This window comes from Corvus hawaiiensis, chromosome 5 (assembly GCF_020740725.1).
Source record: "Corvus hawaiiensis isolate bCorHaw1 chromosome 5, bCorHaw1.pri.cur, whole genome shotgun sequence".
Taxonomy (NCBI): Eukaryota; Metazoa; Chordata; class Aves; order Passeriformes; family Corvidae; genus Corvus; species Corvus hawaiiensis.
In genome coordinates, this window is record NC_063217.1 from 40,355,981 (window position 1) to 40,378,885 (window position 22,905).

General features: G+C 36.5%; 1 protein-coding gene across 5 annotated transcripts in view; it reads right to left on the reverse strand.

Moving 5' to 3' along the window:
• TLL1 (tolloid like 1) overlaps positions 1-22,905 on the reverse strand; it is a 128,566-nt gene that overhangs the window by 26,648 nt on the left and 79,013 nt on the right. For 4 of the 5 annotated variants that reach the window (XM_048303358.1, XM_048303360.1, XM_048303359.1 and 1 more), the window contains 6 exons: positions 16,491-16,606; positions 11,069-11,171; positions 9,772-9,888; positions 8,696-8,841; positions 2,925-3,120; positions 1,354-1,479 (listed from right to left, as the gene is read on the reverse strand). In XM_048303358.1, the coding sequence (XP_048159315.1) occupies positions 1,354-1,479; positions 2,925-3,120; positions 8,696-8,841; positions 9,772-9,888; positions 11,069-11,171; positions 16,491-16,606 (804 nt within the window). Of the gene's footprint in view, positions 1-1,353; positions 1,480-2,924; positions 3,121-8,695; positions 8,842-9,771; positions 9,889-11,068; positions 11,172-16,490; positions 16,607-22,905 lie in introns of those variants that run through there. The other variant, XR_007203578.1, reaches the window with a different exon arrangement.

Below are 22,905 nucleotides of genomic sequence, written 5' to 3' on the forward strand. Positions count from 1 at the left end.
ACACCACACTGCAGTGCTTAGAGTGTCTTCTTTTGACAGAGTTGCTTTACTGTTTGGGTGCCAGGGATGTATCTCTTTTCTATTTTTCAGAGGCAGAGGGAAGAGTATTCTGAAAGACTGGTAATCCTCTCTAATATTCTGACTCGAGTCAGCAAGCAGACTAAACTGAATTCCTTGCATAAATTTGGGGCGATGATCAAAAGCCCAGAGATCAAACTTCTGTCTTCATGGCCCCCCTTAAACTTATTTTCTTATTGTCTGCCTAATACACAGACATCCGTGTAAATTATTTTTCAAAAGTTCTCTTTATTAAAGGTGGGGGAGGGAGGAAAAACAACCAAAAAAACCCCAATGAGCTTGATGAGAGCCACAATCTAACATGCCTTTAATCTAGGACTGTCACCACCTCACACAAACATACAACAAAAAATAACCCAAAACCAACCCACAGATCCAAAAGCAAAATAACAAGAAAGAATTGCAAAGAAACTAGGCAAAACTACCCCAGATTGTGACAAATAATGAATAAAAGCCAGGAAACTGGAAAAAAGAGAGACCAGTGAATTGCATCAGAAGAAAACCAGGACTCCAAGTACTCCAATTTCCAAAATCCATTCGCTAGTCAAACAGATGAGCTAAGAATAAATTTGTGCTATCCCTTGATTTATTGGTGTTTATGAGTAAAACTCAAACAATAATTGGTGCGTAATGATCAAGAGCTTATGTGTCTTGCCTTGGATATGAAATATGCATAGAATGCAAAATCTTATCTCAGTTCAATCCTATGTTTACACAGACTTCCACTTCTCTTTTTTTTTTTTCCCCTCCAAATGGTTATTTGAACACACTTTGCTCACCTTGAAAAGTAAGAAAAGTCCACTATGTCGCTATGTGACTAGGAGTGGGGAGGATTCCTCTGAGCTTTGAGCCAAAATGAAGGCTCTAGCTCTTTCAGACCTGCCAGCTTCCCAGGCACATCCAAGTCAGAGGTGGTCAGAGGGATTGCTAAATACTCTGATTCTGAGAAAGTGGCACGTGACTCTGCTGGTAATTGTCTCCTTGAGCATGGTGAGAGATTTTGCTTTAGTGAGCATTAATAGTGTAATAAGTGGTATGAAGTCCTACTTTGCACCATTCCTGATAGACTAACGGCAAAATCTACAAAACTAAATTGCTGACAGATATAGGACGAACGTGGCTCTGGCCCTGCTGCTAAAAAGAGAGCACTGGTTTTCTGGGTTGGGTTCCACAGATCTCACGCTGCTTGGACAGAGCCTAAGAAACATGTAGCATTTCACTCAGGCAATGCACTCTGAGAGCTTTAAGAGCCCATATGACAGAAACAAACTGTACCTTCACAACTCTTTTTGTCAGGACCAAGTTCGTAGCCAGGATCACAGGCGCACTGGTAACTGCCCAGGGTATTTACACAGCGCTGCTCACAGCCACCATTGTCAGGTTTGGCACATTCATCTTCCTCTACCAAGACAGGGAAGAATGCAAAAATGTGTTAAATAATTACCTTCCTCAGCTGTAACTGCTGGATCAATATTAACCCAGAAAGCTGTATGCATGCCACTATAGGATGCACTACATAGCACACTGTGGTTGCTGGCTAGAGGATTTTCAAATGCTAAGGAGACCTGCAATGGCATAACTAAAAATTTGTCCTTTGTGGGTAGTGGGTGTTTGGTTTGTTGGGTTTTTTTTAAACAATATCTACCAACAGCTGCAGAAATAATTTATAAGCACTTTGTGTGCAGCATACAGTAATTCAGGCAGCCATAATCTAAAGGTTGTACAAAGTATTGAAGGAAAGATTGAAAATCCACAGTAGGGTCACTTGAAGGGCACTTTATCTCCCACAGAATCAATCTGTGCATTATCCTGAATTCATACTCAAAAACAGATTAACAGAATCCTCAAATCCCAGGTTTTTATTCTACTGATATTAAAAGGAACAAGATGAATCAGGGCTGGGGGAGGGAAAGGAATTGTGTATTCCGTCTACCAGCTCTGAAATATACCCATGAGATTCATTGCTAAAATATTCCTCAGATGTTGAAATATTGTTTCCTTACACCAGGACAAGTAATTTCTCAGGAAAAAGCCACAGCTCCTACTCTCATGCCTATAGCCTTCAAAGTTATAATTGTCTACAATGAAAACTATCAGTTAGGATTAGAAAAGCACAGTTTGTGTCTTTTCAAAAGAGCAAAAAGGTTCTCCTAGTGGTATGACCTGTATTTTGGGTGTCACCATGGCCACACCACTGCCAGTAGCTTTTACTGCGCCACCAGCAGCACGGTGTGCAAATTACAAACTTTCCATTCATCAAATGCTTCAGGCATACCTGCAGTTGTATGACACCCTCCTCTCCCCAAAAAACACCCAAAACTGAAGGAAGACTATGACGTTATTGCTCAATATGATTTCCCATCTGTTTTTTTGGGGGGGTTTTCTGCTTACAGAGAGTAATAAATTGATGAAGCAGACTAATCCAGAAAATGGATTAGAAAAAAGCTGACAAGATTTAGACAAAGAAAAGAAAAAACCTTTAACAGGAATAAAATCCATTTGCAATTATACTGTTTATATTTGAAAATACAATGTAAAAAAAGTGCCACTTTTTTACAAAATTAGATATGTTTCAAAACTAAGTCAGTTAATTGAACCTGAAAACAGTAGAAAGTTGTCCTGAATGTGTTCCTTTATTCTTTGAACACATTATACTAGGAGATTCAAAGGCCTCTATTGTTTGTCTTGAATAAATTTTATGCCCAGGGAAAAAATATGCTAGGGACAGTATAGTCTATTAGTAAAAAAAAGACTGAGAAATATGTTTAACATTCTTTTATAATTTTTCTAGTCCAAGAAGAAGTGATAAGCTGTTCACAATACCCAAAATATGCTTTAACACTTACCTTTAAAAAAGTTAGCTGCAAACCCTGCTTTGTTAACAGTTCCATCAGAAACAAACTTCATCCACAGAGTATTAGAGGTAGATCTAATGTCTTCTGGCTTGTCATAGCCACAAAAGTGACCAATTAAAGGACTGTTTTCATTTGTTCCATCTCGGATTTCCAAGTAGTCATATGCACAGTTGTCATGTCTTTCAATCTGTAAAACATAATTTTCAAAGTGACCTACCTGAACTTGACCATAAATATCAAATATTGGTCATATAATAAACAGAATTGAATTTTTTCAAAATTAAGGTTAAGGTCTCTGTTTAGGCTTCAAGCAGCAGGAAGATGAACAAGCATCACTGAACTGATTTTAACTATACTTGTTTTCTACAAGAAAAAATTATTGAAATGTTACTAAGGACGCAGCAGTCTAAGTGGGAAAAAAGTAACTAAAAAAGACATGCCCACCTCTAAGCTTTCCTCAAAGTTCTACTCTGACCTCAAGTAAAGTCCTCTTTTCTCATGTACACTCAAGTAAAGCAGATTAATGGCTCAGCAACTAAACAGGTCAGAAATATTCACTGTTTTAGCAATATTAAAAGCTCAATTTTGATCAATATGATAAGATTTTTAGACTCTCCCTTTATCCTCCTAACAGAGCAAAATTTTGCATTTGTCTCTGTTCCCTGATGTTGCAGGATAAAGGTAAAAAATTGTGGTCCGCAAAGAATTTGATGCATCTGAAGAATTAGATCCAAACACACATCTAAAATGATCAGATCTTAAGTAGTAACAGAACAGAGGACAAAAAGAAGCTCATCATTTTTCTGTAGCTGTTGTGTCTAGTTTCTGTTGCATGATTCCCAATTTCAGGTGTCATCTTTTGATTTTCTGGATCAATTAATGACTCTTCACTGTACTGATGGAGAAACCTACTGAAACCAGAACAACTAAAAATTCCCTTTCCTTTTAAACTTTCTGCTGGATGACATTCAAACACAGACTAATATGTGGCTGGGCATGTGTACATGTCTACTTGAGTAGCGAGCTTTGTTCTCTTTACATAATAGTATTTGCAGAGTCAGTCAGAATGGGAATTGCACCAGAGAGGAAAGCAGTAGCAGCCCAAATATGGCCTTGTCCAGAAGCTAGATAATTTACAATGCTTGTCTTTATTGAGAGAGTATCTTTCTCAACAGAATTAAAAACCCTCTCGAGCTGGGTCATTTTACTGCTAGAATATTTCACATCACTCAATCTTGTTTATAAAAGAATCAACTAGATCCAAGCATTCAAAAACAATTCTTCTAAGAACACTCTTGTTCAACAAACTGGCTGAATCAGGAGAGGCAAGTTTAGGGATGGAGAGGATGGGGAGGGTGACAGGATCACAGTCAGGTAGAAGGGGTGGAGAAAGCCTCAAATTTAATTCAGCACATCCAAATTCTTTTAAAACAATAAAGACGTCAAAACTAAACTAAGCCCAGAAAAAAAATCTACATTTGAACTCCAGAGAGAATCTTCTTGCACCTTGGATTCACAGTAAATAGAAGTTATCTACTGGTTCTCTGCTTTAATTGTGCATCATGACCAGCATGAAGCTCAGGAACCACCACAGACCCAGGAGCTTTCACTTAGCACATTAGGATTTCTTATATAAGAGGGAAAACTGGGGGAACTGCTTGATTTCATGTCATTTTAGAGGCATCAAAATATGGCACTTCCAGACAAAATTTCTCTGTCTTCTTTGCAACTTTCCAATTCTTCAAGCATTCCCATGCATAATTTTCTGCCACTCACTTCTCTGTCACAAACCATATTGCCACTTACTGTAATTTCCTAGATGTTTACTCAGGAATTGCTTTGGGACAGAGTTTGGGAATGAGTGAGGAAAGCCAGGAAGATTTGGGATGCAACCACTTATTGCTGATTTTAGTGGCAATTGCATGGTTGCAACTAATGCAGTCAGGAATGTGTCTACACGAGCACTGCTAAGTTTTTGACAATACCAATTCCAAATTTTCATTAATCTAAATAATAAATTCATGACATCATACTCCAACTTGAAACAAAGTCTGCCTTGTTATCTCAGTAAAAATCAAGAAGTGAACTGGTCCAAAGCCCACTAATATCAATGAAGGGATTGTGCATTTTCCCCACATCTGTGGTCATTTCATAACTCAAGACTTTTAATTAACATCAGTTTTTTCCATGTTTCCAGGTTTTATGGGCAATATGGAAATTATGATTATCCACCAGCCCAGTATGGCTCTGACTTATGTGTGCCAAATTTCCATTGAGGTGAATTAGTAGTTTCTTTTTTGAGGATCACTTTATTTTGGGCAGAATACAACAGCTAAAAATACATTTTGTATAGGAGTAAGTTTATAAAGATCCGAAGACTATAAAAATCAACCAACTTGCAAGGCACTATTGAGTTTCAAAAAAAAAAAAAAACAATTTGAAAGTTGGCCATTCTACTATATTCATTTAATTTTAGTTTACTATTCATTTAATGTTAGTAGTGCAAGTGATGCCACTATTATGAATATTACTATATTAAGTGATTAAAGTGTTACACCTATATAAACCTAACAGAGAAGTATTGTGGTTTTGAGAAATAACTGGTACTTGGTAATCAAAGAAAAAAAATATAAAATGTGTGGTTTTTATCCACACCTTAGGTTTTATGGTACTATCACCTGGGAACACTACCATACAAAGATCTATTACACTTGCAATAGTCTCTTATTCCTCCTATTTCCTCCTATATTTTCTGTCTTAGTCCTCCTACTTCCTATTTGTTCCTTGAGGAAAGTCTCCAGTTAATAAAAGGACCCCTGGTGAGATTGGTTTTAACTGGACTGATCCCATAAATCTTGTTTACTGGAGCATTAAAATTTCACAAGGTTGATATTACATGTTGATGAGGAGAAATATGCAAAATCTTAGCAAATTTAAAAAAAACCCGTAACTAAAAAGTTTTCACAGAAAAATGCATTTCCTATATGAAACTGAAAGATAACCTCAGATCCTGAAGGCCTTGGAGGAAACCCTGAATTTGAATGGCATCAGAGAACTAAGTTGAGAAAATGACAGGAAAATTACTAAAGCAGGCACATAAGAGCAGGAAAACACTATGAAATCTCCCAAAGAATTGGCAAGCCAGAGACATTCTCAACATCCATTCTCAAAAAACCCCTCCTGTGTAGTTTTAGTTTTAGAAAAACAACAACAAAACCAACCAAAACTGAACAAACAAAAAACAGAGAAAAGGATATGAAGAGAAAATCTGGGAGCAATTCTATCGCAGTGAAAATCTTTACACTACTTTTTGTCATTGTTAATTTTTTTGTTCATAAAGTCAAACTGCAACACAGGTAAACACATCTGCCTCAGGTTGTAGACTTCAGTCTCAAAAGGTGGCATATATGCCTAGTGAAATAAGAAGATCAGATAAACTTTATTCCCTGATTTATTTAAAAATAATTTAAATTATCACTATCTGCACAGAGTTTAACAAGATCACTCAAATGAGGAAGATGAATATGAATCTGCTCTACAAACCCTCTGGATCGTGTTAGTTGGCGAGACTGCATGCCAAAAAAAGTTCTTAATTTAAAAAAAAAAAAGAATTAACAAGAAAACCCTGCTAATTTTCAAAGAACAATATTATAAAGGTGACTGTAACAATGAAAAAGATGGAGTTACCAGTCCCAACATCTCTACTGTCACACAGACAGTGGAAATTATAGCAGCCAAGTAAGAAAGCGTAATCCTGCACTCAGTGGAAAATGTGTTGCCCACAGCAGGCAAAACAAGATGACTCATTGATACAGTTTGAAATTCTCAGTTTCCCTAGTGCTTTCATTTCAGAATGAAGGTTATTTATACAGTTATTTTTTTCTAGTATTACATAGGGCTAATGAGAATTCCTCTTACTTAGCTGTACCTTTCAGAGGACAGAGAAGTAATTTTCTCACAAGCACACTGCAATAACTCTCTGGCCTGACATTTACTTTTTTCTATCTCAGCTGGCACCAAGAACTGTGATTTTTAAACAACTTTTTGTTTTACTGGGCAGGACACCAAGGATTCAGTCCAGAGAGGGACTCAGTATCAAAAACCAGAACACCTACATTCAAGCACTGGGAGCAGAAACGGAAATCAGACCCAATGGTGAATGTCCAGGCAAGGCACTCCAGAGCAGCTTCCAAAGCAACTCCTCCTCAGCAGGGAGCCTGGTGGATGAGCCAGTAAGAGATGCCACAAAGACAGAAATAACAGTCTCGTGCCTGCCTAGGGCACCTCATTTGGTGCTGAAGGGCATCTTGCCACTCTGGAATTACATCTCAAACTCTCCCTGGAAAAGTATTTCAAGTCTCTACTGTTGGAAATTTTTAATTTTTTCCTTTCAAAACACATGAAGTATAAGCCCGAACTTGAGACTGTCCCCTGACTATATTTCTGCTCAATTTCCTTTTTTCTTCTTATGAAGTGTTAGTCCACATGTTTCACCTCTAGAGAGTGCCATAATACTAAACAGTCTGGAGGAAAAACTGGTAGACCATTCCTGAGCAACTGCATGCAGACCAAATATTGCAGCAAGTCTCTTTTGCAGAGGCGTAGGGCCATTTCCCTTGTCATCAAAATAAAAAAATGCTGAGCACCAATGGCAGACAAGAAAAGCTCCATATCTAGTCAGTAAATTATATAAAAGGTACTCAAAATATTGTTAATTTTCAACTGTGCTTAAATAAAGAGACTAATGTATTATGGCAAGTAATCTTGAGCCAGGTCATGCAGACTCTGAAGAGCGTTTGGAGAACCCTCTGAGCCAGGGAAGCTGATCTTTTCTGCACTAGAACTGACATTAATTCAGTATTTTAAAAAAAGGGAAAATTAAGCAGCACCTATGAAATTATTAAAATTTCTATACATTCATAATTGCTGATAAAGTGCCAAACCCTTATTGCCTCACACTTGAATCTTTCTGTCAGTCATAGCAAAAATGTGCCATAATCCTAAAGTCTGTCTGCAAGACTAAAATGTCAGGTTGGAAATTATAGCTATGTTTACTATACCTCTATTTATATCTATGTACAATATAATGCCAAAAAGTTTAGATTTTTAAAAATGTTCTTCATGCCCTTACTGCTGAAACATATTCAAATGAAACAAATTAACTCAAAGTATGCTACTAAATTTATCTACAAAGTTCAAGCCAGTGTGTTGTGTAGGAATAAAACAGACATATGAAATATTGCTCTTTCTTTTTTATGTAATTGTTTACGACTGTTTAGCAATCTTATACACAGAGTGATGTACGCTAAAGACATACAAGTATGACTCACTACATCTTTTTTCTTCTCTCACTAAATATAGGTCTGTGATCTGAATATTAGTTTTAGGGTCTTTCCCTTTTCAAAACAGAAGCCAAAAAACACAGTGTTTTTTTCTCCAGCCACACATTCCCTTTTAACAATAAGGTTTAGCAAAGATAAAAAGTCCTGGTTATTTAACATAACATTGAAGTAGTCTTGCTGAACCGGATTTTGTATTTGGTAAACTCTGACTATCTTCACTAATTTAAACATTCTAATTCAAATATAACCTAAAAAACCTTTAATCTTGAAAATTTCTGTAAAAGAGAAGATTTCATTGATTCTGGAGTTATTTTTCAAAGAGAATTCTTAAATTTATTCACAGGTTTAATATGTATTCCCCTAAATTTCACTGTCACTTAGCCACTAGATGCTTGTCTGAGATTAGTTAAAAGGCTTTACCTCAAATGCTTGAAAGGTTAATCCTACATTGTAGTTTTCTGACACTGTTATTTTCCACACACATTCCTTCATTGGTCTGTAGTCATCAGGATAATTGGGAGACTGGATCTGGCCTTCATTTTTGTGGATTTCACCTCCACAAATAGCTGATAAAAGCACAACATTTTTACTGTCAATAATGACATTTTCTGTAATTTCCCCATGCTCAAACTGACATTATATGCTCCCTTTTTTAAAACTAATAATAAAGTTGTTCTGGAAAATACTTATATCTACCAAGGATAAATTATTCAAAACACAATTGATTTAAACCATTGTATGCATTTCAGTTAGCAAATATAATGTAGCATTTCTAATAGCTCTAAACATGGCTACGGTGTTAAGGAAGATTTTGTAATAATGGATAATCTGAATCTATACATTTTACAGAATATATTTAAAAGGTCAAAATAATTAAATTTTTGTTCACCCTTGAAATCTACTTAATAATTCTTCATTAACATTTAATAACCTTTGGAAAGAGACAAATGAAAGCAAAATCTCATATTTTATAATGATCTATGCATTTTAACCTACAGTTTATCACTTCAAGTTTGCACTCAGTTTGAAGAAACAGCTAATATAAATAAAAAATATTTTCATGAAAAGTACAGGCTCTATTTTAAATAGGTGAATGTTGACTTGCTAATATACCCAGTATGCATGGATGCCTTTATTAACTATATTTTCCATATACTCTGGGAATAAGACAGATTTTTCTGAAGGATAAACAGAAAACACACAGAGAAATCCTTGCAAACGCTAAACTCAAGAATATGCATAATTGGTTAATTAAAGACTGGTAAAAAATGTTTATGATTATTATCAGTGATTTCCCTGAGAAAGAGCTCAGCTGAAATCTGATCACAGGAGGAGTTTCAAAACTCCCTGTATAGTAATTTAGCACCTACTGCCTCTTAGTGATAAAATACTAATTTCATATGTTAGTTTTGGCAGGAAATGATTAATATCCAAAGGTATCTGGTCAATATTTTTCTTCAATAATCAATTCATTTTTAATGCCATAAGAAGCTTACCTTCATAAATTGCTGCAAAACCTTTCCCAACCCAGTTGCTGCTGCTGCGGAACTCGATCCACATCCTGCTGTCGGAGGATGTGAGGACTTCTGGCAGTTTGTCACCACAAAACCTGCCTAAAAACATGCAACCAGTAACTGCATTTTCTGCCACCTCTGAAGCCAAATGCTGCAAACATTCATACAAGTGTTTAACATTATAAGCCAAAGTAGCAGAACCAACTCAGTGGAACTATTCATACGCTTATGGTTAAGCACATGTGTTTCTGCAGATCAGGACCTAATACACAAAGATTTTATTATAAAGCTTTCAGAACTTTTTATTGCAGTCAGGCTCACAAGTCTAAGCGTAAAACCTTAGGGGAATTAATGAAAAAAATTATTGTTAGAGATTGTTTCTATGCATACAAACACACGCATTTTGGAAGGGGAAAGTGAGTATTAATCTTGAGAAAGGAACGCAATGTAGGTCACAGTAATACAGCTCATTGTGCCTAAGGGCCAAAGAGATTTAAAAACTAATATCTAAGTTACCAATTCTACAGTATCCTCTTAAATTCTGCCTATGTAGGTAAAATTTATGTTTTTCTAGGTGTTAGGGAACAGAAGAAAAGGATGATTACTGTCTGGTCTTAATTGTTTCTTCTTTATTTTCTGTTCAAGGCCAAGAAAATAGACATTCCCATTAGAAAACTGTCCTCTGTATCTGGGCACTAGCATTATGGGAGGTGAAATCTCCCCACCAACCTTCTGAATTAAAATAGGATGACTGCAGCTTTTACATATCAGTTGCAAGTCAAACTTAATTCATTATGGCTTTGCATGTCTTTTCTCTGCAAGAGCAAAGGACACACAAAGAACAAATAGAAGGAATCTACTCATAATCTTAAAGGAACAGGCACAGAGCTTGTAAGAACAACTCTACAGCAGGTACATGTGCTCACCCCACAACCTATGGATTTCCCCTCAAGTGCTACACGTTTGACTGTAAACTACTTCCCTATTTCTCTGAACAAAACTATGGCAGATTCATAGTTCAATATCTATAAGCAAAGCAAAAAGTTGCATATTTTGGAGTTGGCATCTTTTCACACATGTGGCTGAATAATGGTTAGCTGCAGTGAAAGGAAGGCTTGAAGTCAAGGCCATTTAGAGGTTTGGTTTTTTTTCCAATACCCAAGTTTAGATACATTCTAGACACCTAAAATCCAAGAAGTTTGTTGTGGGTTCAACACCAGGTCCACTGAGCCCAATGAGTGTGGTACAGTGGATGGTGCAGCATTTAACAGTTGCATACCAAGCAGAGAGGATTTTCTCCAGTAGCCATCTCTTACTTCAATATAGTCGTACCAACAGAGACTGCTCTTGTAGAGGTCCATGGTGGTAAAATTTAAAACGATCTGCAAACAGATGAGAAGGCCTAAATAAATCAAGTGTGATTAATAAGAGAAAAACAATCACAACATTCTGCAGAACTGAAGCCAGAGTGGTCACCTATAATGGGATTCCAACTATTTAGACATTTAATTAACCTCTCCTCAATTATTTATTTAAGTAGAAGTTTCTTGGGAACATGAAAATTTTCTTCTATTTAATCTTATATATTTGAGCACATTCGAGACAAAGTATTCACATTTAATTGCTCATAGGAAGCTTTTCACTGAGAAATAAAGAGTTGAGAATGCTAATAAGGTAAAATACTTCAATAATATAATTTTAAGTATGTTACTTGATAATTCTACTGCCAATTCCTCTTCCATTACACTTTGACTATGATCAGCACTGACTATAATCAGCTGCAAATAATTTTTTTTTTCCAAAATAGTTGTTTTATTTTGGTTTGTGCTCCCTTCTACTACTGTTTTGACAATACATTTTACTTTCAGTCACATAAACATTGACAATGGTGGACAAAAATTCTGAAAGCAAGGTCACTAATAAGAAATGGTATACAGTCCCTTAATGATTCTTAATGAAATTATAATAAAGATTTTTATACAGAGATCTGAGTTCTGTGCATTTCTGGAACTTTTGATTTGGACTCCAAGTTTTACTGAGAACATCTGTAAACAGGCATAACTATGAGTACTACCCTTATATTAAACTACATTGTCCTTGTTTTAGAAATACTAATCCTAAACTGCCATAAACTTACACTTTTAACACAGGAATAGGATTCTTCCTGATCACATGTTGACACAATAACTACAATTTAAGCCCTGACTGACTGGGATAGTCTTAGCATCATGTCCTGCAATTACAGGGACAAATCCAAGCGAGCAGATTAGAAGTTACTCAAATTTTACATTATAAAATCATTTCCAATTAATACCTTTTTATTGGATTTAATTGTATTTGGAAAAAAAATTTATCTTCTTCTGAATCAGTTCCTCAGTGTACATAAATAAATATTTCAAACTAACTGAAATTCTTCTCTATTCACATTTGAACGTAGAATTGGTATTACTTTAGCTTTGATCCTAGGAACTCACAACTGAAACCTGCCATTATAAAACAAACATGAATTGCTGCATAGTAGCAAATACCTCACATGCAAAAATACATCTCCATGGCAGCCTCCGGAGCAGCTGTGAGTGTTAGTTGAAAGGAGAGGAATTTACCCTTAGTCCAGATGCAAGATAAAAATTATAACACCATAACTGGAACAATGAACCTAGACAGTCAGATAAGATGGTTTAGTTCCATCTCACACTTTCATGGATATCTAACCCACGGGACATTTTGCCTTTACTATTCAGGCAGTCCTTCAGAAGATGTACTGAGGAAATAAATGCACAAATATTACCAGAATTCCAAAACTACCTCCTTATGATGAGAAATATGGAGATGTGGCTAAAAATACAGTCATATGCTTTACTCTGCTTCAGTTTTTTATTACATTTCCAAGTGCTATTTGAATTTACTTCAGAGGGTGGCAGAGAGCTCATTCTCTCATTCACACAACAATTCTCTGTCCTTGGCAAAATTTTTCTCCTTCAACTTTTCATTCAAATAAAGATGCCACACCAACTACAAAGCTTTTGTTCTCCTGAAATCATCCACTTTGCAGTTCAGGTTCCTTCTAAACTCCTACCTTCTATTTTTCTCAAAACATAAGCAGGTATCTCTGTTTGCATTTAGCCATACTGCTTGAAGAGCCTGCTGCCCTCATCAGTCTTGTCCTTTTCCACCCGTGCCAACTTTACCCCACCCCCCATGTGTGCAGTCAGAGGGGTGCACAAGAGGAAACCCTTTTTCTTTGCCCCGATGAGATTCAGACAGCTGCTTAAACTAACCCAGCTGGCTCTGTGGCTGCAGAAGCCACAACCTACACCTCCTTCATCGCTTCAGCTCCTTACAGCCTGCAGGTCTCTCACCAGTCTAGCCACAAGTTTTCCTTTTTCCATGACACAGCTGGAACATGAGATTTCTCTGTTCTTTGTTTGGAATTTCACCTTTTTCCCAAACCTTAGTTGCCAGGATGGAGCTGGGAAATGGATGGTTTCACTTAGGTGCGATCGTGTCAATGTCTCAAAGTGCTGCTATCTAAATGGAAACGGTTAAAATTTAATGAGCCTCCTCAATGGCCTCTGCTTTTGAAACTACATGAAATAACCTTCACAGCCTTTTCTCACTCTGACATGCCAAGGTATTTGATGATACAGCAATTTCTTAACACTTTCAGAATTCATTAGCTGTACATAGGCAGAACCCCCAATCTGTCACAGCATGATTTCTGGTCATGAACCAAACAAGTTTAAATATATTTAAGATTCTGATTTGCTATTCTGCAAAGTATTAAATAGAGCTACAGATAAGGCAGAGCTTGTTCAAGGGGACAGGATGGCTGAGAGGCTTCCCAGGAAAAACAATCAATGGGTATTTGTCAGCACAATTAAAGAATTATTGATTACACAGCAGATTCGATTGTGCTACTGCAGCTTCCAAGAGAATATATCATACCCCCTACTGCCTGAGATAAGAAAGCACAAAATATACAATAAATAGCAGTAGTATGAACCAAGGTTTCTGCAGGTGGCATTTTTTACCCATATCAATCAAGGATTTTTCTGTCCTATTTTATCTTTCATGTAAAACATTAAGGAAAATTGAAAAGTAGTGTAACCAATTCAAAAAAGGCAGATTCCAATAAAACACTGGCACAGTTGCAACTCTCCCTATGCCAATAAAATTTCTACACACCACAGGGTAGGATTCACCTTGGCTGAAGGCATACAACATTAATAACACCATCCTCTCTCCAAGACATTTCTGTGTATAGATATTCTGAGTACAGCTCTTTACCAAGTAGTCTTAAGTCTTGAAAGTAAAAGGTGAATGGGCTGCCTTGTTTAACTAACAGAAACTTACATATTTTAGGTTGGCCTGGCAATTTATGACGCCTTGTGAATAAAGAGAATACTACAGCTAGGGCATGCCACTGCAGTCCCAGCCTTCACTAAATTTCTGGGCATCAAAGAGCAGAAGAGTCCTTACTTGCAGAAAGAAGCACGGATAGAAGTCCTCCAAACTATGCTCATACAGCAGAATGCTAAGTCTCAATAAATAAATAAATAGAAAAGAGCTAGGCAATGCCTTTTCAGTTTATTTTTAGGTGACTAAAGCGCTCACTGACCTTTCATAACATGATATGATGCACTTACACATACTCTAATCTCCACACAATATTCCGGAGATTTATCAGGGTCAAAGCAGCAAACAAACAAAAATTTGAATATATTTTCATTTTCCCTTCATTATATGAATGTATTACTACCACTTACTGAGAAAAATTGGGATCAAGTATAACGCATGTCCAAGGTACCATGATATATGCATTAGCTAAGATTTAGACCTCATGGCTCTAAATAGGGTTCATTATCTCAAGACAGCCAGTTTCCCATGGGAATAGCATGGACAAAACAGACTTTTTGACACTAGCACAGATATAATTTACCTTGTTCTTGCTGAACTATATGGAGACTAGAGAGCTGGAAGTAACAGTACCCTACAGACTTGACCTGCCATGTAAAATTTCAGCTAGAAGATTCTGCTTAGTCTTTTCCCCATTTGTGGCAGCACATAAATTGGGAAAGGAGCTGGTCCTCTCACATGCTGACTTCAACACAGGAGTTTTCCCCCATTAAGATTTGTTACAGTATAATACAGCTTCAGTGGTAGTTACACACTCAAGACATTTTTGTTTTTATTATATCACAAATGTGTTACAATTACTGGTGTCCATAGATAGGCTTACACAAAGTTGGAGTATGCTATGAATACTTAAACATGTACATTAACTCACACATCAGTGTTTTTTTCAAAAGCAAATAATTGTAGAGGAACACTCTTTTTTTAATTATTTTTTGAATGGAGGGGTGGGAAAAAACCCTTAGCCATTTTTGTTGTTATCACAGCAATGTCTAAAATGCAACACAAATAGTGGGGACATAAATTTACTATCTAGAATAATTTTCACCCTTTGCACAAATATTCTCTTATTCATCTCTTCATTTTTTTTCCCCTGACAACCTGCTGAGCCACCCTTTTCCTTCAGCAGAGTGTTTAGTTTTCCTCCTGTGTCTGGCTCTCACCCAGAGGAGGGCAAACACTCTCCAGATGACTTTGCTTTCATTCCCCACAGCAGCAAATGCCCTTATAGCTCCTCAGGATCTATTAGAACATCAAGAGTATATATTCTTGGTGTCTACCAGGACCCTGACCTGAAAGAAACATGGAAGAAAGTAATACAACCAGGATAAAATAATGTCCAATACAGAGTGGAAGACCACTGAGAAAAATGACTGAAACATCTGGGGGCATGCGCTGGGTCTTCCTATTTGGACTTGCCAGTACTGAGTCTGTTAGATTATATATTTCATTCTTTAGATTCCATATTTTAGTCTTTAGTATTTGACTGCTTGATACCACCCCCTGCTTCATGTAAGGAAACTTACATCCTTTTTCCTGCATACTTTGTCTCAGCTGAAGCTTTTTGTCACTCCCTCTATCCTTATTTGTTTTGAAGCAGCCTGACATTTGAGCCAATAATTTAAAATAAGATTTAGCTAGCACATTTTGAAAGTGCACAAAAGAAGGACAGGTTTTGCTTTCCCTAAGATGGCACACTTCTCTCTCCAAACTGCTCTCACCAAGCCCATTTTTTTCCCCCACTCTTTTTCCCTTAAAATTTATCCCCAGAAAGTAAAACTATGTGCACTAGGAACCAGTACCAGGGAACACCTACAATGACACTTTCTTTACTCATGTTATTAAGGTTTCATTTTAGAAACATCTTATGTAACACACTAAGAACTTCCTTAGTTACAGCCCAGCTATCAGACCCATACAGCTCAGTCAGCTTGCCCAAGCCCATGCTGGAAAATGGAACATCCAGAAGCCTGAATCACCTCTTCTACTTTTATACTGAACCATAAACTGAACTGGCAGCCAGTTTTAAAGGGAGTTCATGGTGCAAACATACAACAGATTGAAATCATGCCCTCATTTCACAAGGACACCCACTGAATAGATGATGTGGTTCTAATGCCACAGATTAAAGTCAAGTCAATACTACATAGTCCATGATCCCCTTTTTTTATGACACGCCATTATTTTCAATTAATATGCATCTTTTAAACTTAAACAAAAAGCTAAATAACCACAACATTCTACTCTGAAAATAGTGTCTATGTCTGTCTAAAGAAACGTTAAAATACCTTCTCTCCCGGGGTCACAGAGATTCTCCATATGCAGTGTGTGTAGGAAGGATAACCATTTGGAAATCCAGGAGAAGAAAAGTTGCCCATAGATTCCTGCAGTGTTTCTCCACAGGCTGAAAGAAACAAATTACAGTAAAAATATAAAATTTAATGTGCCTAAAGGAGAAAAATGCATCTTTCCAATATCTACTCAGAATAGCTTTAACTCACTGCAGATGCAGAATGGAAAATAAACTAGTTAGTTTACAATTTATTCAAAGCCATGTTTGTAAGCCAGTCTGACATTCATTCCATTTTATGCGGGGTGTTTTTATCCCATGAGCTATTTCATTTGTATGTTGTCTGTTGACATAACCAAAATTATGGCAGTCTTAAAAAAAATCATTGGTGTCAATCAACTGCAACACTATACATAGAACTCTTTTGGTAATAAAAAATATTAGACATCCTTTAAGAACTAAAATTCTAGCACAACATGACTTGCACCACACTGAAATTTTGTCAGTGGTTTCATCTAATTTAGTACTTTACCCACATGAGAGACTGATCTGACCTAGACTCACTCATTTATGTTGGTATAGAAAACTAAATGCTATATTCGACAAAGTCTCTCGCAAGAGTGATTTGTAGAGACATGAGTAATAAAAGCAAAGCAAATGTAAAGTCCTAAAACACCAAAGGCTTTTATATTCTGTATTATTGAAGCTTTTAGCACCCTTCTCTCACCTGTCAGTCATGCTACTAGATGCTGGTGGATGCTGGTTAATAAATCATCTTCACACTAAAATATAACGTTGGAAGTTCCTGCCGCTCTCCACCATTAAAACTGATTTTGGTAGGGTGTTGCACCTTAATCACTCATCTTTTTTGACCTTAACCAAATTTTTTCACTCACTGATTTTGCAGGTATGATACAAAATAGGAATTTGATATTATGTCTTGACTGACAGTGTAATCAAATCTGCAGTGCTTTCAAATTACAGAGCTATCATTGCCAGCAGATGAACAACTGTGTCATCAAAATATCAATGAATTATAAATGTTCACGAAAATCTTTAAAATAAGAGAGGACAAAGGAAAGGATTGTTTATGACAACACAGCTGTAAAGGCTGTCTTGTTAAAATGCATCTAAGGTGTGATCGGACAACTACACTGTTGTAGTGTAAGTTACATTCAAAGCATTAAATATGCTCTCTGACACTCAAATGCTTATTGTGATGAGGACAGAAAGGAAAGATTGATGTGACCCTTAAGAATTGTAATGGCTAAAGCCACCATCACTGTGTCCTTTAGGAATGAAACAGGAAAAAAAATTATTTTCCTTTCTTCATTAAAAAGCGTGGTTTTATCTTTAAAGAATTGCAGGCAGCCACAACAAATGACATTTCTGCACAAAGCCTTTTCAGTGAAAAGGCTGTATCTGTCATTAACCACAATTTATTTTTAACACAACAATGAATGCAAAGTTGTTTAAGTTGCAGAGTCCTGTACTGGGTTTCCCCAGAGCTGGTGAGCTGTGCCGTAGCTTACAGTGCATAGGTAAAGCACTTCAGAAAAAGCCAACAGTGAAATCGTTGGAGTAGAGGACAATAGAGCCTAAAGATGAGACATCCACAAGAATCCAAGTGCTCCTCTCACCCCTTTCAGAGCCCTCTCTTCTTCTTCCCCCATGGATGGTTTCATTAAGACTACGCCGGAACATTCCATGCTCCATATACAGAAGATGTGTATAGACTCAAAACACTGGCTTTTAAGTCACAGAGGGAGCCATGAGACATTTATTTTTTTCCCCAGGAATTATAGAATAAATCTATTTAATATAAAAATTTATCTCGTATCCATATTAAATTCCTGGGAGCTCTCTATCAAATTAAAATTATCTTCAGAAATATCTCTAAATTTAACAGAAGTGTAAGAAAACTTGTAAGTAGATAACTTCTACTAAGAATTAGCACAATCAGAATTTATAAAATGCACTTGGGCTTTATGTGTTTTGCCATATTTATCTTTTAATTTTAAATTCTTGATTACTCAAGGGAGCTAAAACAGGAACAGCTTACACCAATCACTAGTTAAATTAATTTTCTATGGGATCTGAGTCCCAGGCTGACTTCCAAAGCTGCAGCAGACAGGGTGATATTAGGGAATTTCTTGTTGAAAAGCACATTTCTCTGCAATGAGAAACAGTAAAAATTCTATCACTAGAGTATGTAAAGGTTTTCTTTATATTTGGACTGTAGCAACTGCAGTATTTATGACTAGGCTTATAAAATAGAATATTATAACTTTTTTTTACTGTATAATGGTCCACTAGTAAAGAAATCCACTTTGGGAGAGAAATGTGGAAGGAAAATGAGTGGTTAGGGCCACTTATTTGAATTTCATTTCATACTTTAGTGTATTTCAAGTCAGAAGATATCAATTACAACTTCAATCTTACACAGCTCTGCTTTATAAAGCATTTGTACATTTTTATTCCTTTGTTAATCATTAACATTTGCCAAGGTTTTCTCTGATGATTTTTCCCCCCTCTTTCAAATGTCGTGCCTTATATCAATTTTACTAGGATAGACCACTTGCAGAAATGCCACTTTAGCTTTCCCCACACACATACTCTAACCATAAAAGCCACTCTCCTCTGTTTTACAGCTTGAGAAGGTTAGACATCTAATGAAACTTTACACGTTTAGGAGAGGGAAACTATTTTTGCTTCTCCTTGTAAAGATTAGTAATGGGTGTAGGCAGCAGGTGGATTATGTGCTTATACAAAGCAATTCCCACCAGTGTACTCTGCAGCAGTGTTTAATTACACGGCCTGCACGTAACACCTCTCTGGGCTGGCCTACACACGTGGTCAAGTCCCATCAAGGATTACCGTGAAATCTGAAAATGATGAAGCCCAGATCCTCCAGGACACTTAGGGAACCAAGTCTCATTGCTTTGTACATAGCACTAGCAAATACATACTACCATTTATGGCTAATTTGAGTTTACCCTTTTTTTTCTAAGTTCTTTAACACTGAGACACAAGTCTATATGACTACACATATGTGGTATATAAAGTCGCCAAGGAGCCACAAAAATATTAACTGCTGATCATGTACTTGTTAAATCAAAAACTTAAATCAGTTTACTACAACTCAGGGTCTTACTATTGACTTGATTCCCCTTTATAGTTATAGGGAAACTGTCTTAATCTAAAAACCCTAATCCTCCTTATGCAGTGAACACAGGCTGACGTTTGAAGGTGAACATTCTTTTCAAATCTGATAGGGATGGCAGCAGTTAAGCCTGAGGAACAGCGAGAACAGCACAAAAAAGACACAAGCTTCAGCCTTCATCTGCTCTTTTCTATACACACTGTCACCGACCCAGGAAATTTGTAAATTTGCTGAACTTTGTCCATCCACCTTCTCTTCCTCTAAACAGATTTCTCGCACCAGTCTGAGACTCCTTTCCCATTCATTATGCAGTCCCACTCTAGCCACTTAGTTTTTGTTCTCTCTTTTGGCATTTGAGTATCTTTCTCCATCATTTTCCTTTCTTATTCTTCCACTCCTATGAAACTACATATAAACATTAACTACAATTTCTATATGAAACGATAATGGCAGACCTGTGTTGAAATTTTAGCAGCTAGAAGAAAACACATTCTATCACTCCATTAGACTGTCTGAAAACCACTGTAATACATCCAGCCTTGAAGTTCAAGTTTTATTCTCAAATACTAAGACACTCAAAATTCAAAATCAGATCGGCAGAGGAAGGACTTCAACTTAGTAGATTTCTTTCCCCTTATTATTCCATCATGTAACAATATAATTCGGTTTTAAAATGTAACAGATCCTTATCAGCAATTACATTTTCCTTTTGCAAAAATCCTAAAGAAAATTTAAGAACAAACCAAAATTGCTGTTGCTACATTTTTGTCATGGGTTAGAATTGGACCAAACCACTACAATTTTACAGACCTGGCGCTTACTCTGCTGCTGAAAGGTAGGTTATCAAATCTCACTCCTTGGCTTCACCAGGCTCAAAACTGTTTCTTGGTCATTAAGCTCCTCCCTGAATAATGATGCTGAATATCATGCCCTGGCAGGCTCAGCTGCCTCCCTGCTGTGAGGATCACCTGTATTCTCCAGCTTAACTGTATTCTCTGAGCTTAACTTCATGTTCATGGGCCCCAGAAAAGGACTTGGACCAGCAACTGTTTGCAGAAATAATTAGAACTCCAAACAAAACATGCAAAATACCATAAAATCCTTTATCATAGAAGTGTGGGTCTCTGGAAAATACTGATCAAGTTATTGTTTTCTGTATTTTCATTGTATTGCATTTAAGGCAGCACAAATGAACACATGAAACAATGCAGATATTATTAAGGACTGAAATATTCACTGCTGTTTTATTATAAGCAGGCATCATGATTAGTATCTTTTGTCTGGAACAGGAAATAAAACATACCTCCAAAACCAACACAGTATCGGGGATTTTACTGTTGTATACTATAATGATCACATGATTCTTTACATAAAACCAAAAACTTTATGTCTGTCTGAAATTTCAGTTTCAGTATTTGCTGGAAAATTTATTAGAAGAAAAGTACTGTGCAACTTTCAGAGATTTTCTTTCTTTATTGGATGCTTCAGTTGTGTTATTCAGCTATGCAGCTTCTATTAAAAATATTAACTGTAAAAATAGCATTTTAAATAGTATGCTATTTAACATTTGTAGAAAAATCTTCTGCCTTTTTCTGTCTCTTAAAACTCACTTTCTTCTATGGCATGGCTCATCTAAGAAAGGCTGGAAAGCTAATGTGTTTTATCCCAAATTTTGCAAAGCTAGGTGCCAGAAAAGGAGCATGATCCTTCACCCACCATTTATTTTTATTATCCATGTGACCCATGTTCACCGGTGCTGCAAAAAAAAAATTCTTAAGTTTCAAGTGGACACTGCTACTGAACAACCACAGTGGTTTTACAATACTGTGAAACTAACTTTCAACAAGACTTTCATGACATTGAAAGAAACTGTAACTCTCAGTGCATGTTTTCATGATGTATATCAAAAGAATATTTTCTCTGAACTACTCTTTGAACGTTAGCTCAAAAAGTATATTGCATCTTTTACAGTTGACTGAAAGTGCCTATTAGAGTATTATATACACACTAAACAGACTAGTTTATAATTTTTCCTTTTTTTCTTTCTTAAGTCAATATGATCATGAGATACTACCTACTTGCACAGCAGTTTTACTTTTATAGACCACTTTTTTCCTCCAAAATTTGTCTTTTATCAAAATATATATGTATTCTTTGTGTTTATGAAATTGTTGCTCTCTGTATAATTTCATTAGAAAAAATGCTGCCAGGAGCGTCATTATTAACGTACTTTCTGTACCAAAAGGAAAGAGCAAAAATTGTTCCCAAAGGAACAGTTGTTAAAGAAAAGGTGTTAAAATGGTTTCTGTTCAGGCAGGCCCAGAAGCTCTGTGCATGTTCTCAGTACATACAAGACTATGATTCAGCGTACTCACAGCACAAAGGAAAAGTGTATTTCAGCTGTACAGTGTACATCAAATGCACATCAGAATCCCCAGATCTTCAGCAGATCCCATTGCTGCTGGTACAAATTTGAAGCAACTCCATTACTTTAATCCTGATCCCTTTTTTTAGTCCTTCTGTATTGATCAGTTGGTTAAAAGTGGCAACATATCTAAGTTAAAACAGTTACTGAGATTTCTTTAATCCCCATGAGGAGCAGTAAGGCTGTAAACCCACGTGGCACAGAGCTGGGATGTCTATCCTCCCACAAGGGTCTTGCTGGTAAATTTTGGCTCAGAGATGGCACTTCTGAACTTCTTTGGTTGACACCAAAGGTTAACAGTGGTATCAGCCACTAGAACAAGGAAATTGAAACCTTTTGCTTTGAGATTTCCACTATTCTGGCAGCACTCAGTGAAGAAAGAGCACTAGAGAACAACATGAACCACAGGGTTGACTCTGGGTTACTCCAGGCTTGCTACTGATGTCTCTGAGACAGACAGCAACTCTACCACACTATTTTGAGATAAAAAAATTATATGTGTTCAAATTACAGGATGACAGAGATAGGCGGAAGATATTCAAATAGTAAATGTTTCTGTTAAAACTGTAGAAATTTTGTAGTAAGATCGCACAATTTTATCCATAAAAGAGTTTACAATTTAGTTGTCCTGGCTTCTTTTATTGACAAAATTTAAAAAAATATAACGGGTTCACAGCTGAGTGCAATAATTCATTTTGGTTCTTGAGCACTCAACTTGAATTCAAATAAAGGACTCCAGCCAGTATGCAAACCAGAAGTGATATTAAACATCTTTTTTTTCTAGTTGTTGAACAGCTAAGAAAAGCAGATTGAAATGTCATGTTG